Source organism: Equus quagga, chromosome 1, assembly GCF_021613505.1.
Source record: "Equus quagga isolate Etosha38 chromosome 1, UCLA_HA_Equagga_1.0, whole genome shotgun sequence".
Lineage (NCBI taxonomy): Eukaryota > Metazoa > Chordata > Mammalia > Perissodactyla > Equidae > Equus > Equus quagga.
In genome coordinates, this window is record NC_060267.1 from 156438379 (window position 1) to 156453075 (window position 14697).

General features: G+C 42.0%; 1 protein-coding gene across 2 annotated transcripts in view; it reads right to left on the reverse strand.

The window, feature by feature from the left end:
- RARB (retinoic acid receptor beta) overlaps positions 1-14697 on the reverse strand; it is a 166834-nt gene that overhangs the window by 131889 nt on the left and 20248 nt on the right. For both annotated transcript variants that reach the window (XM_046641578.1, XM_046641572.1), the window contains exon 2: positions 5168-5316. Coding sequence is in view for 1 of the 2 variants with exons in the window: in XM_046641572.1 (XP_046497528.1) it covers positions 5168-5316 (149 nt within the window). In the remaining variant the exon portion in view is untranslated. The remainder of the gene's footprint in view (positions 1-5167; positions 5317-14697) is intronic.

The window sequence follows — 14697 nt, forward strand, 5'->3', positions numbered from 1 at the left end:
AGGCTGCGAAACTTAGTAGGTCTTCAATAAATACATGCTGAAGGATGATGGAATGGTGAATATAGCTTTCAGAATAGACCCACACATGAAACCAGGAAATAACAGAAGACAGTATATAATCAAATGCCAGCTCTGGTATACTCACCTTTCTGCAAGGTGGCTTTGCCCCCTTCCCCTTAAAAGGTGGAGTCTACTTCTCCACCCATTGAATCTAGTCTTGACCAGGTAACTAGTTTGGTCATTGAGATATTAGCAAGTGTGATGCAACCAGACGTTTGCACATTGGTTTTTGTCCTCTATTGGATCCGTGGGAACTCATCCACCACGATGTGAACAAGTCCAGGCTAGGCTAATGGATGAGGAGCAACAACATGGGAAGTGGATCAGTCATCCTGCCAAGGTCCCAGTCATGTGAGGTCCCAAGCCAAGCCAGCCCAGACAAGACAAATCTCTCCAAAGTAAGATGCCAAGTGTTTCTGAAAGAGTTCATTTATAAAGAAATTGTTAATTTCTCTGACTTTGGATGATAAGGAAGTGAGAGCTGAATGGGAAGGAGGGAGTGGAGGAATACCGGACAGGGAGAGTGGTCTTGAAGCTCCCACCATGGAGTCCTGGGCAAGAGGACATCAACTCTTGTTAAGCAACTCTTCTTGAGCAAGTGGGGGTGGGGAGCAGTAGTCCCAGGCCTGCAGTCCACCAGAACCAGCTGGCCTGCCACCTTTGGCATGAATGCTCTGGGCCATCAGCTTCAGAGTTTCAGAAATGGTAAGAAAGGACATATCAGGTCAGGAGCCTAGGCCCAAGGGCCAAATGAGACCCGCTGCTTGTTTTTGTAAATAAAGTTTTATTGGAACACAGTTACGCCCATTCTTTTCTTTTTTCTCATATTGTCTATGACTTCTTTCATGCTACAACGGCAGAATTGCGTAGTTGCAACAGAGACCCTATGACCTTCAAAGCCTAAAATATTTACTATCTGGATCTTGACAGAAACAATTTGCCAACTCCTTTACTAGGGTAATCACGGGAGGTTCCATGGAGTGGTTGGGTCTTAACCTAAGTCTTGAAGGAAAGAGGCAGAGGTTATTTTGGTATAAAGGAATGGGGAATTGCTGAAAGAATACTACAAAAAAGAATACTAAGATTATAACTGATGTTACATCATTGTGTGCAAAAGTCATTATAAGTTAATGAAAATACAAACAATAACTAAGCATATATACCACTTACTATGTCCAGGTGCTATTTTATGTACTTTATAGTAACTCATTTTATCCTCACAACCATATTGTGAGATAAGTGGTATCATTCCCTCCATTTGTCCAGATGAGAAAAGAGAAACACAAAGAACCAAAGACACTTGCCCAAAGTCACAAAGCTAGCAAGTAGCCTAGCCAGAATTCAGATCCTGCTCTTCTCACTCTAGACTCCATACTCTTTGAAAGCTACAAAAACTGGAATATAATGAAGGCCAAAATTGTGCATAAAGTCTAGCTATGAGCAATGAGACTGTTCCTTAAAGACACATGAAAACCAGTTTTATTACTTTATATTGTCAAACTTTCTTGGCTAACCACACCACATATTCATTTTATGTACTCTTTGTCCCCTGCAAAATATTGCCAGCTGGAAATCCCCTAAACGGGGCATCCCATGATTACATTGTCATGGTGATGCTGTATAAACACAGCAGCCACTGGCCATTCCCAGAGGTGGACCACAACCTATTCATTAAATTCTGAGGCTGAGACCACCACCTGGTTCCTAGGAGGATAGAAGGTTTTCTTCTCCAAACAATAATCAATAAGGTCATCCTCGTCATGACAGGCAGAAGTCACTTCTTTAAGAAGGGGATTACTTCCTAATGATATAAACAGGGTTCTGTTTGGGAGTCCTAATATAGAGCAGAGGCTCCCAGCCCAGAGTAGTGATCTTTGATCTCCAGCCAAAGGATGGGCCAGCCCTCATAGGTCAATCATGGCCCAAGTGCATCTGCTGATGGTGTCATCCACTATAAACAATCAAATTAAATATATGCAGAATTCCAGAAAAGAAGTTGTTTCTTAATTCATTACCTTATTATCACAAGGGAGAGATTGCTAATAGACAGTCTCCAATAAGATTAAGCTTTTATAGACTAACAGAGCTTAAATTGATATACCTCTTCCAGAGGGCATTTTGGCAATTTGTATCAAGAGCCTTAAAAATGTACAAAGCCATTAACCTAGAAATTCTACTTCTACTAATTTATCCTAAGGAAATTATCAGATACATACCTAAAGGCTATACATTAAAGCATTATTTATAATAGAGAAACATTGGAAACATCCTAACGGTACAATAATAGGGGATTAATTAAATAAATTACGATATAATCATAAACCACTACATTAACAGCATAACCATAAAAATTATGCAGTTGTTTAAATTTTGCTTGTGAAAGATTATTAAATTTAAAAAGCAGGTTAAAACCAGTATACAGCATAAAATTCTATTTTTATTAAAAACAAGAAAAGAAAAATAACAATATGCATATACTCATAGAAAAAGAGGTTTAACAGGAGTTTTCTCCCAGGGTAGAACTATAGTTGTTTTAATTTTCTATTTTTCATACGATAAATTCTGTATTGCACTGATAATTTTGAAAAATGATAAAAGTTATACTGAATTTTTTAAAAGTTACATTTGTTTTTCTTTGGCTCTTACACTATTCTTTTGTCTTCTCATTCTTTTCGTTCTGTGAATCTTGTCACTTTATTTTCCAAGCAAGCCAAAATGCAGATCAGTCTTCCTCAACAACCAGTGAGAAAGGCCATCCACGCTTTCAGAGACCCACCCACAATACAAAAATCCTCAAATTCGACAACTGGCTGGCGAGCTCATCTGACCTTATTGGGCTTATAATTCTATTAAAAAGATATACCACAGCATGACTCTGAACAGCTTGACCAAGTTTATCAAAGTGGCTTGGGCTGGTGTGGGTTTTGTTTTGTTGGGGTTTTTCCTAAAAAGAGTTAGAATCCCAAATTTAAACAAGAGGTCAGGGAATTAGCTAAGAGCAGATTAAAACAGTTTGTACTGTACAGATTGTGAAACAGCTTAATATGTAGGGCCTGGAATCTGGCACGAGAAGAGACATCCTGGATAATTTCTTTTCCCAGGGCATAACGGGAGCAGGTACGCTGAGATATAACATACCTCATGAAGATTTCTGGACATGAGATGACTTAAAACTTTTTGAAATAAAGGAATGTCTTTTCATTTAACTTTTAAATGAGCACCAGAAAATGATTTGTTTAAATTTTGCACAACAAATGGACAAAGTGAACCGGTATTCCACTGAAGACTTCCCAAATCTCAGGATAAATTTAAGTAGCTTCAGCTAGGGGTTACCAATAATAAACTAATAATTAGACACACAAGTGTTTTGCTTTGTATCCAGCTGCCAACTGGCTGCCGTGTTAACTTTCTTGATCACCTTATCTGAAGCTACTGGAGGAAAGGGCATTCCTTTAAAAGAACCAACACAATCCCAGAGGTAGAGAGGTGTTCCTAAGTCTTTAATGAATTTCCCCAAACCGGCCTTACTCTTAAAATAATACATTTATTTTAAATGTATTATTACTTAAAATAATACATTTATTCAAATGATTTGAAAAGAAGGGAAAACACACATAATTTCTTTGAGGGGCTGAGTGACATTTATGGGTTTGTTCAACCTACATCGGTAAGCACCCACTGTATGTTAGGCTGTGTGTTAGGTGCTGGGCGATAGAGCTGGGGTCCCTCTCCCCTTTGCATTCATAGGCAATTAGACATAAGGCGGCAGACTGAACGCAAAAACAACCCCAATTTTCCTCCCCCAGTATTCCTGCCTCTTATAATGTGAGGCAGGAATTTTTTGCAGCTCCTCGCATCAAGAAGTTGAGTGTATGTTTCTACCTCATGAGTATGGACTTGTTCTGGCCAAAAGCATGTATCAGAAGTGACAGTGTGCCACTCTGAGCCTAGGCCTCTGGAGACCTCGTGTGCGCTCCTGTTCTCTATTCGGGAACGCTGCCTGTGCAAACAAGCCAGGGCCAGGCCAAGGGGAATGAGAGACCACATGGACGAGAGCTGAGGGTCCCCCAACAGGCAGCACCCTGAAGCAGAACCAACTAGCTCACCTGCAGCTGACCAGAGACACGCAGCCATTCAGTTTTAGGATGATTTGTTACACAATAGTGCCTAACCAATACACACAGTAATAATAAGTGCTAACTCTGATAAGCCAAATATAAAACGCCATGGAGCACTTGATGGGAGCACCTGTAATACTATTCCAACATGTTTACAGTTACCGATGAATCACACAATTTAGATATATAAACAACAGACCTGAAGAACCATCAGAGAGAACATAAAGGAGCTGTATATCGAAGGAAGGGCTGGCTCAAGACAGCCATAGTTCCTTTGAAAAATTGTCTGTGGACGAGTTGGATTTACCTATGAAGTCATTCTTTGTTTCTTCTCTCTCTTTAAAAAAAATAAGAAGCTCTTTCACTCAATTAAGCCCTGTTGGACTCAATAACGATTGTCTAGCTTGATTCAAAGCAGCCATATCCTCTCTGACACATGTGCAGCCTCCACTACTCTGTAGGCTGGAATTTTAAATCCAGCTCCCCTGAATTTATGACACACACACAGTAGCAAGTCCCTACAGGCTGGAAATCAAACTGTAATTCAAAGGCCACAGGGCTGAGGAAACAGCCAGAAGATAAATCCCAATTTCAACCTTGGATTCTCTGCAAGTTGATTCAGTGGACTGTCAGTCATATTTAAAAATAAAATAAAACTACAAAGACACCAGACAGCATTTTCTAACGAGAAACACGATGATGCTTTTCAGGACTCCTTCAAAAGGCTCTTGTTACCTGAAAAGAACTGTTACGTATTATTTTGAAGGCCCTAGAACATTTGGCCCCAATCAATCATTCGCAGACGTTTCTGAATTTTTAACTAACGAGATATAAGGAAGAAATGAAACTATCAAATACGACGAGCCCACCACACTGATTGCAGGTGATGTCACAGATGTCAAAGCAGCCCATTTCTGGAGCTGGCTGCGTCACCTCCACGGAGCCCGTGGAGAATGAGAGCGCCTGGGCACAGAGGCGTGGGTACTCACCTTACACCCCTCACAGGCGCTGACTCCATAGTGGTACCCCGACGACTTGTCCTGGCAGACGAAGCAGGGTTTGTACACACGAGGGGGAGGAAGTGGAGACGGAGGGCTCGGGACGAGTTCCTCAGAGCTGGTGCTCTGTGTTTCAATAGCTATGATGGAGATGGGGCAGGGGGAGAGAAAAGAGAAAACGCATTTCAGTTCAGTTATTTTTCACCAGTGAATTCATAGGCCTCTGCCCCAGATTCAGCAATAACACTAGGAGGGACAGACTCACAGAAACAGTTGTCGTTGTAGGTACAGCAGAGGGGTATTGACACTGATGTGGGGCTCTACAGTTTACAAAGCACTCCCATCCGTCTCTCTCGTTTGCAGGGCACCACAGCACTGTGAGGGAGAGAAGTTCATCACCACCTTACCCTCAAGAGAAACAGAAACTAGGAGGAGGGCAGCCACCTGTCCAAGATCAACAGGGCAGCGGCAGAGTCAAGACACAAAGTCAGATTTTACCCAACCGCAAACCCCAGGCTCCGTCTACTCTTCTATTTCCCCTAGCTTCTGAAGCACTTCGAGTCTCTGAAATGACTTGTTTGATCCTGTTGCTCACTTAACCAGAAGTAAACTTCCTTCAGACAAATGAAGAAAATGCCCAAAGCAACCACTCAACAAGCAGATGCGAGGGCCTTTAGCACATGGCTGTAACTGATCCTCATTAATAACACCATTGGTAAGACACTTGCTGCCCAAAAACTGCTCTTTGGACCAGCAGCATCAGCATCACTTCAGAGCTTTTTAGAAAACATAGTATCAGGCCCCAGCTCAAGTCTGTGGAAACAGAATCTGCATTTTAACAAAACCCCCAGCTGACTGAATGCACAATTAACGTTTGAGAAGCACTGGGTTACACTAATGATGGCACACAGGCATGTTGCTCTGTATTTTAGAGTTAAAAATACACGATCCCCCATCTCATTATTTAACCCCTCAAATTCCACAGGAAATAGGAATTCATAGAACTGAAGATCCACGTCTTCTCCCACCTCTACTCTCCAGATTTATGTTCAAAGTCAAAGCAAGACCTGGCCCAATTCCTATCACAAGCAAAAATGCTCATTAAGGTATGATAGAAATGGGGAAGGGAGTAACTGAAAGTGGTTAAAATAATGTTCTAGAACCTTCCAATCTCCAAACCACTTTACAGTATACAGTATGTTTCCCAGTGTATAAAATTTCCAGTTGTCCCAGATTAGAAGTTCTACTGATGGGATTGTCCTATAGCCAAACTTCCAGCATGTCAGGTCAACTCTACCCCTGAATATGTGGTTAATCCATCCTCGTCTCCCAATCCTGCTACCACACAGGCTCGTCATCCACCTCAGTTGCAGCCATTGCCTCTTCACTGTGCCTACTCTGCTACCCTAGGTCCATTCTCCAAACAGCAGTCAAGATAATTGTTCGAAAAGTTAAAGTCAATCCCTCTCACTTACCTGCTTAAAGCCCGCCCACGGTCACCAATTAGCTCAAAGTCCAACTCCTTACTAGGCTCTACAAGGCTATTCATGATATGGACCATTAGCAACATCACCAAATTCAATGATTCTCCTCATTTATTGATTTCTAAACACTTGGCTTTTCTTCTGTCTCTTGAATAGGCCAAGCTCTCATACCAATTTACGGCGATTGCACTAACCATTTCCCCTACCTGGGAATTCTCAGACCTTTACGGGTCTGGTTCCTTTTCATCTCTTAGATCTTAGAGCAAAGGTCACCTCCTCAGAGATGACTTCTCTAAGTAAGATGCCCTTTCCCACTCCTACTCACCCTATCTCATTATTTTATTTTATTTTCTATAAAACCCTAATTAGCGTCTAAATTTAGAAAGTTTGTGCACAATTTTATATTACACCTCTGTTATTCCCCAAGTATGGGTTTCATGAGGCCAAGGAACTTACCTACACTTTTTACAGCTGTGTTCTGGACCTAGACGAGGTCCCGGCACATATGAGGTAGGCGATCAATAACTATTTGTTGAATTAATACGTAAACTTTTTCCTTTTTCTTCTTCATTCCAAGCACTAAATGCCCCTCAAAGTTATTAAATGATAAAATTGGAAATCAAATGGCTTTAAAGTGCTCATTTGCTTCCTTAAAAAAGTAATTAATTATCCCTTTGGAATAGAATCCACTATAATTACAGCATTTTCATAATTCAGAATAATCTTGGAATGAATGCCTTAAAGTAGTGCAGGTCTACACAGTAGATCAATCTGTTACAGTCTTTACTGGTTAGAACCCAGGTTTCTGGGATGAAGACAGCACTTCCTCTGGATAGCCCGGCACAATCACGGCCAGTGTCCTATAGACAGGTTGGCATCCGCTATCGGATCAGTTCTCAAGCTGTAAATGCAAAAGCATTCTTCCCACTAAGCCAATCAGCTTCTCTGAAAGCAAATGAGTGATGACAACAGCACAGTCATGCGTCGCTTAACGACGGGGACACATTCTGAGAAATGCGTCATTAGGCAATTTCATTGTTGTGCAAACATGATAGAGCGTACTTATACAAACCTAGACAGTATAGCCTACTACACACCTAGGCTATATGGTACTAATCTTATGGGACCACCATCGTATATGCGGTCCATCATTGACTGAAATATCGTTATGCAGCGCATGACTGTACTTGTTAAAAGTACAAAATTATATATTGCTCTTAGTTAAAATCCAAGAAAACAAACACACTGAATCACCCACAAGCCTTTCACTCAGAGAAAATCACTGTTATCATCTTGGCATATATCCTTGCAGACCATTTTTCTATGCATATAAATGTTTTCAATTTGTTTACTGAAGTGGAATTATAGTGTAGATTCTGTTTGGGACTTTGTTTAACTTGTGTCATGAGTTTATTTCCTTGTCAATAAATATTTTTCCTGCAAAACATTCCATTATGATGAATATCTTTGTAGCTAATCTCAGCACATCTCTGACTATTTCCTTAGGAAAAATTCTCAGAAGTAGAATTATTAGTTCAAAAGGTATGGTTAGCTAAAAGTATCTTGTTAGTTTTTACTTCATATTGATAAACTGCCTTCTGGAAAGGCTGTGTCATTTTACACTCCTAATATCAGTAAATGAGCCCTTTCTTAGATGCCTCCAAGATCTTTTGGATGGCTTTTATTTGTGTGCCTCAACTTCACCCAAGTGTTCCAGCAACGCTGGCAGAGCCCTGCCCCCACCACTGTGATCAATCCTGCACCGTGTTCTCCACAGAAGCAAAGTGTGTGTGTGTGGGGGGGGGGGGGGGGGGCGGGTGTTGTAATGTTCTACTCGCTCGTGTAGAACAGCTAATCTGGTTTGTCTAGGAAAGTTGTAAATAGAATTCTGTTAGGGCTGGATTCAGCTGTCACAGCTATGCCCTGAATTTCAAAAGTGGGTGGTAATTTCCATAAATATGCCACTCCAAGTACATGTACTCAAGGCAGTCCAGCCTTTCACCCTTCCGAAGAGAGGAAACAGAACTGTGGGCAATTTAATAGTCGAGAAACTTGGGGCAAAGTACACACAAAGGGGGAGCCCACCAAAATCCCAAAATATTTTACAAAGGTTGTAAAAGCTGTTTTCTGTGGATAAGAGTCATTTATAACAAATGAATGAATCCAGAAAGCTTTCCTGAATAGTTGCCATGAATGAAAATATTCTATTGTAAGCAACCACTAGTGCGGGCTCTGGACTTTTATTAAGGCTGTGGTGATTTCACCAGTAATGCTATGAACTCTCTCATGTTTGTACAATGAACATTCACGTGTTCAATCGTTTCTTTTCGCTGAGTGGCTGTAACACGCCAGGCATTATGCTATATGCTCTGGATGATGCATGGTATAATCCCTAAGCCTTGACAAGTTTGGCCTAATAGAGAGGAAACCAACAACTGGAATAAAACACAATAGTTCCCAAACTTGGCTGTACATTAGAACTACCTGGGGAGCTTTCAAACATCCTAATGTGCAGATTATATCCCAGACCCATTACGCCAGAATGTCTGGAAGTGGGAGCCAGGCACCAGTATTTTTTAAAAAATATATTCCCAGGTGAATCCAAATTGCAGCAGTTTGTGAACTAGTGACATAATATAACAACAAAGAGGTCTACAGACCTCATTCAGCCCAGGAAAAAATCAAGGAAGTCTTCCTGGAGGAAGTGACCAGGCTGTATCTTGAAGGATGAATCGATTCTTTCTATTATAGTTTGTAATTTGAAGCGTACAAATACCATAAATGAATTCCACACAAACAGAAAAGCCTTACACACAACAAGAAATAATCATCTTCAGAAAAATTTTCTCACTGGTGGTAAAGAATATTTGACTATCTATATTCAAACATCACCCTCAAAATCAATAACCTATGGTCCTTTGTTTCCTCTGGGTGGCCTATAACATTGAGAACATGCAAAGCCAAAAAAGAAAAAAATCTCGGGGTGTAGTCAGGTTGCCAAAGCTAGCCTTAGGCAAACATATCAAAACAAATTCTAGAATTACAACCAGGATATGGCATCAATATAAAAGCAGATTCATACTTTAATGCAACCTCTGGCCTTTTTGGTAATGTAGCAAAACACACTTTGGCAAAGTTTATTAGCGGTCCCCTCCCCCTGCTGCCCTCCCTCCGCCTGCTGCCCTCCCTCCCCCTGCTGCCCTCCCTCCCCCAATGAAGACAGTGGGAGATGAGCGAGGGGGACAGCCTGATGGCTCCCCTCTCACTAGTCAGGTTTGGTATTTAAGGCAGCTAGAGTGCCTGGCCATTGATCTGTTCACTGTCATCCTGTTTAAATCAATAATCTATTAGTCCCTCTAAATTAGAGTTAGATTCATCAAATGCCCTTGAGAGGCCTCATTTTGTTCCTTATTCCAGGCAAGCACAATCAGTCTAAGGAATGATAAAATTTTTGCTCGAAAACTCTGCAGGCTCAGCAGACAATGTGTCCCATATTAGCTCATTCAGCGATCTCAAGCAGGCCAAAAAAGCAGTTTTTAGACTTCCCAGGGGAAAAAGAGGCTTGTGTCATTCAATAAAAACTGCACTCCAGCCATCCTGATGCGATTTCAGTTTGGGGAAGCAGTCTTTGTGGAATAATTCGATCTGATTGTTGCCTCCTGCTTTTATTTATTTCCTTGCTTGCTTACTGACTGACTCAGTTCTGTTTCGTGGTCCCATCCCCAAAAAGCAGCAGTCTCCAAGGTGGCATCGAAACTGCTAACCCGATGGGCTGCCCTGCTTTGTAAGGGAACGGCCAAGACGAAGTTCTGCTACTCGGGCAAGATGGATGCTTGGCTCCCTGGGTCCCTGCCCAGAGCAGAGTCAGCATGAGGGATGCTGAGGGAGCTTCTCTGGGCTCCACACACGCGAAAGGAGACAGTGAGCCGAACCAAACCTGCAAGAACAGAAGCTTCTAGCCCATAATTTAAACTTCTCCATCCCTGCAACACGGAGATGGCTGTCACTAAGGAAAACACAGCTAGACTCACTTTGTTGTTTAAAAATTCATTGCAAGTCTGGTTTGCCTCTAAATCAGTGCTTCTCAAAGTGTGGTCCTGACCAGACACCAGCAACAGAATTCCTGGTGCTAGGGAGGCTGGCATTTGCTTTAAATTAGTGATTTTTAGACCATCTATGGTAAAGAACCACTTCTTCCTTTTTTCCTCCCCCTAAGCCCTCATGGACTGACAAAATTCAATAAAAAAGAATCCCTAGAAAAAATACATAAGTAAAAATGACTCCCTAGAAAAGAGGAAATAAGACAAAAATGTCCAAAACACAAACTACAATTTAGGGGGGAAAAATGATTTAACAGACATGAAATTACTCTGTCAAATTGCTGTAAAAGTTTCTGAACCCTTGCTCTCAGTTTCTGCCCTTATCTCCTCATGGCCAGGCAACAGGCGGCTGAGGAATGGGCACCCGTGGCAGACAGCATTTCGAGATGCGCTGTCTGAAGGACTTCAAACTCAGAGGATGTCTGCAGACACAGCAAAAACAAACTAAGCGAAATCGCCACCGACTGAGATGGTGCCAAAGCAGAAGCCCAGCGCTCTCAAGTGACACAGGTTTCTTAAACACTGCCACAACTCTGGGGGTGAACTCATTCCCAAAATAAAAGCAAAAAAAATTAATGCTGTTGCCTGTTAAGAGGACTTGGCACTTAGGAACTTAACTCACCTGAGAAAACACAGTATAAATGTCCTTGTTGTTACAACACACCTGAGTGTCATTTAAACACACAGAAAGGCTCCAACAATAGGTCCCTTCACAATTCCTCACATGCTTGGCATTTTTCTAAAGGTTAGATTAGGTAGCAGATAACATTTTTAAGAGAGAGCCCAGTATACTACTTTTTTCTTTGTGAGAGAACTAATTTACTGCTGGCTAAACCATGTTGACAGATTTCAGGATTTTACGTGGGGCTTGAGTAACGGCAGGCAGGCATCATGCATTATGAAAGCCCTGCCTTTTTACTAGAACTTTCGATGATTAAGACAGTATTTTAACGCACTCTCTGGGCAGCTGAGCCTTAAAAGCAAAAGGAGTTGTAAAGCAAAAGGCATTTCCTGCATGGCCCCAGGAGGATTTGGAGCCCAGAGCTCCGGGACCGGTGGAAGGGAGTAATTTCAGCTAATTAAGGGAGAACAGCAAAGTGTTGCATTTGGTCAAAACGTTCTGTTGGCCTTCATTTGTGTTGGCACCGAAGACAGCCGCTCTGGAGTTTTCCCCCCTTTTTCTGAGGATTCACTGCAGGATTGCAAGGCCCACAGCTCACATACATTCAGGAGAAAGTCAAAGGAAACGCCAAAGTTCAACTAAAGTACAAGTAATTAGAACCAGATCTTCCACTGCGTGCGTGTGCGCATGCGTGTGCGAGCGCGCGTGTAGACATTTTATTAAAATATAATTTACATGCCTCCAAACGTTAGAGTGGGGGAAAAAACCCTCCATCCTGTCGCTCATTTAATTTTCCTGTCGCCTCCTCGGGAGGGGGGTCTGCTTTTAATCATCCTTCAGGAGAAGCGGTTTGTTTCCATACACAAGGGTTTTGCAAATCTGTGAATCGAATTCTGAAATTAGGTAATTGCCAAACAAGAAAAGCTCTGCTTTGAAATGGTCTTCCCTCACTCTGCTGCTGGCTTTGTTATGATTAAGCAGCTCCAAGATTAGTCCCCGGTTTGGGGCAGGCAAGGGAGGGCGGGGGTGGAGAGAGAAGGAAAACATCATCGCGGGGCTGTGGCAGTCTTGACTCAGTAACCTGCCCGTGACCCTGAAGAAGTGTGTGTTTGCCCGGGTCACCCGGGATCCTGGCCGAGGGCTGGAGCTGGGTTATGAGAATCCCCGCTATTCTGACCACACATGCAACAGGTGCTGAACACAGACAGGGGACAAAAGCAGGGGCGCGGGAAGACTTTGATTTTCCAGTCCTTAAAGCAAGCCTAGCTTTTCCAAGCGCGCGCCCTGGCCCGCAGCCTCAGCATCAGCATCACCTGGGAACACGTTTAACGCCAGACTCCAGCTCCACCCCAGGAGTGACTGCCGAATCAAAAGAGGCATTTTAACAAAATCCCCGGATAACTCCTATGCACATTAACAACTTTTGAGACATCCTGACATAAAAATGTCTCGTTACTGTCCTAACCTCCCCAGAATCCCAAACATTTTGCTGAGTCAATTTGGCATTGGAACTCCCTCAGCTTCCCCTTGCACAGGTCCTTGCTAAATCCTCCACCTTGTTAAGTACTTAATATATTAAGATCTTCGGGCTGTGTGTGTGTGTTTATGCTCACCAAATGTCAGAAGCCTTCCTCCTCTCCCACAGAACTTTGGCAGTGGATTTTAGTTGGCAGTGGGTTCAAAGTTGCACCGGAAGAGCCTGAACTAATAGTATCTACTATTTACTGAGCACTTACTGTGTACCAGGGCCTGCGCTAAGTGCTTCCTACCATTAACTCATTTACTCCTCCCCAAAACCAGGGGAGGAAAGGGACCAGGAACTCTGCACCTTAGAATCAGGAAATTCAAAAACACACCACCAATCGCAGCCTTTACAAGAGATCTAAATGGCTTAATATACATTACTGTTATTTCATGAAAACTCACAGGTTTTTTTTTCTCATTTTCCATCTCTCGTTTCCTTTGCTAGAAACATCCCTGGATGTGGTCTGGTCAGATCTATTTACTCGAATCTGAGAACTGCAAAACTGTGTCCCTCCCTTTCTTTTAATTCCTGGCTATAATTTTCCAAACACTGATTTAATTCCAGACGTGGTTAAATTTGACAAGATAGTTTGGGCGCTAAAAAGAGAGAGAGCGAGCTCAGGATCACTAATCACTCTGGGTTGCAGTGACACCTGCCTGGGCTCACGGCCAGCAGCAGAAATTATCCCTGGGACTGACTTTGACCACGGGAAGTGCTGTCATATTTTCATAAGGGACCATGACACGTTCAACACCTACATTTCATTTTTATAATATGCTTTCTTGCTTCAAGGAACATAGTGGAAAATTATCTCATAGGTTGTTTTGGGTGACATTTTTAACAGACAGTGCTTTATATCACTATTTTCTAGGACATACTAAGATAGCTTATGACAGCGTTCAAATAAATTCTCCCTTAAAATCACTTAACGGGCCGACATATCTAACTACTTATTAATGATCTGAACTGAGAAGCATCAGAAATGGAGCTGCATTAACTGAACAAATGCTACAACCAGTCTCCGGAGTCGTGTGTACATGAAGCTAATTGCATCGCATTAAGGTCCCCCTGAAGAGTTTACCTCGACACCAGCTGATTCACTTCTATGTCCCACTTCTAACCAGGATTCCCATAATTTCTAAAAAGTAATTATTGCACTAATGAATGATATTCTATCGTCTGTTCAAATTTCCTGCACATGAAGTGGATTAAAACAGGAACATTCAAATATATATCATCTCAGATACACAATTCCTCGCTTATGTACTGAAAACATATTTGAAAACCACAGTGATACTAGCCTTACAGAAAAGTAAAGGGGGCATCATTTTTGGAATATTTAAGGAAGATGAAATGAGGAGGAAAGTACAACGAAATTGGGCTCTGTCACAGCGGGATCCTTGCCCCTCTTCTGAGATGTGAGAAAGTTCAAGTGAGATTACACCAGAATTTAGCCAAAATCCTCTTTTTCAACAAAATAATGCTCTGCTTACTCGGCCATAAATTTGCTACAAAGATTTTTTGTTTTGTTTTGTTTTGTTTTTTACATGGATACACTCACAACAGTGGCCTCAAAATAACTCTGAAACCAATAGAATCCTCCCTGTGTGGGTTTTCTTGGTTCCTAAAAAGAACTAAAACGCCATGAGCCTGCAGAAAACTGTGTGTAGGAAGCGATGGGAAGGGCCTGGGTTTTGCTGCCAGATGGACCTGGATTTGAATGCCTCTCACTGATTTAATGGCCACACACTTTTCTTTACTCCTCTGAGCCGTGAGATCTGCTTCATGAA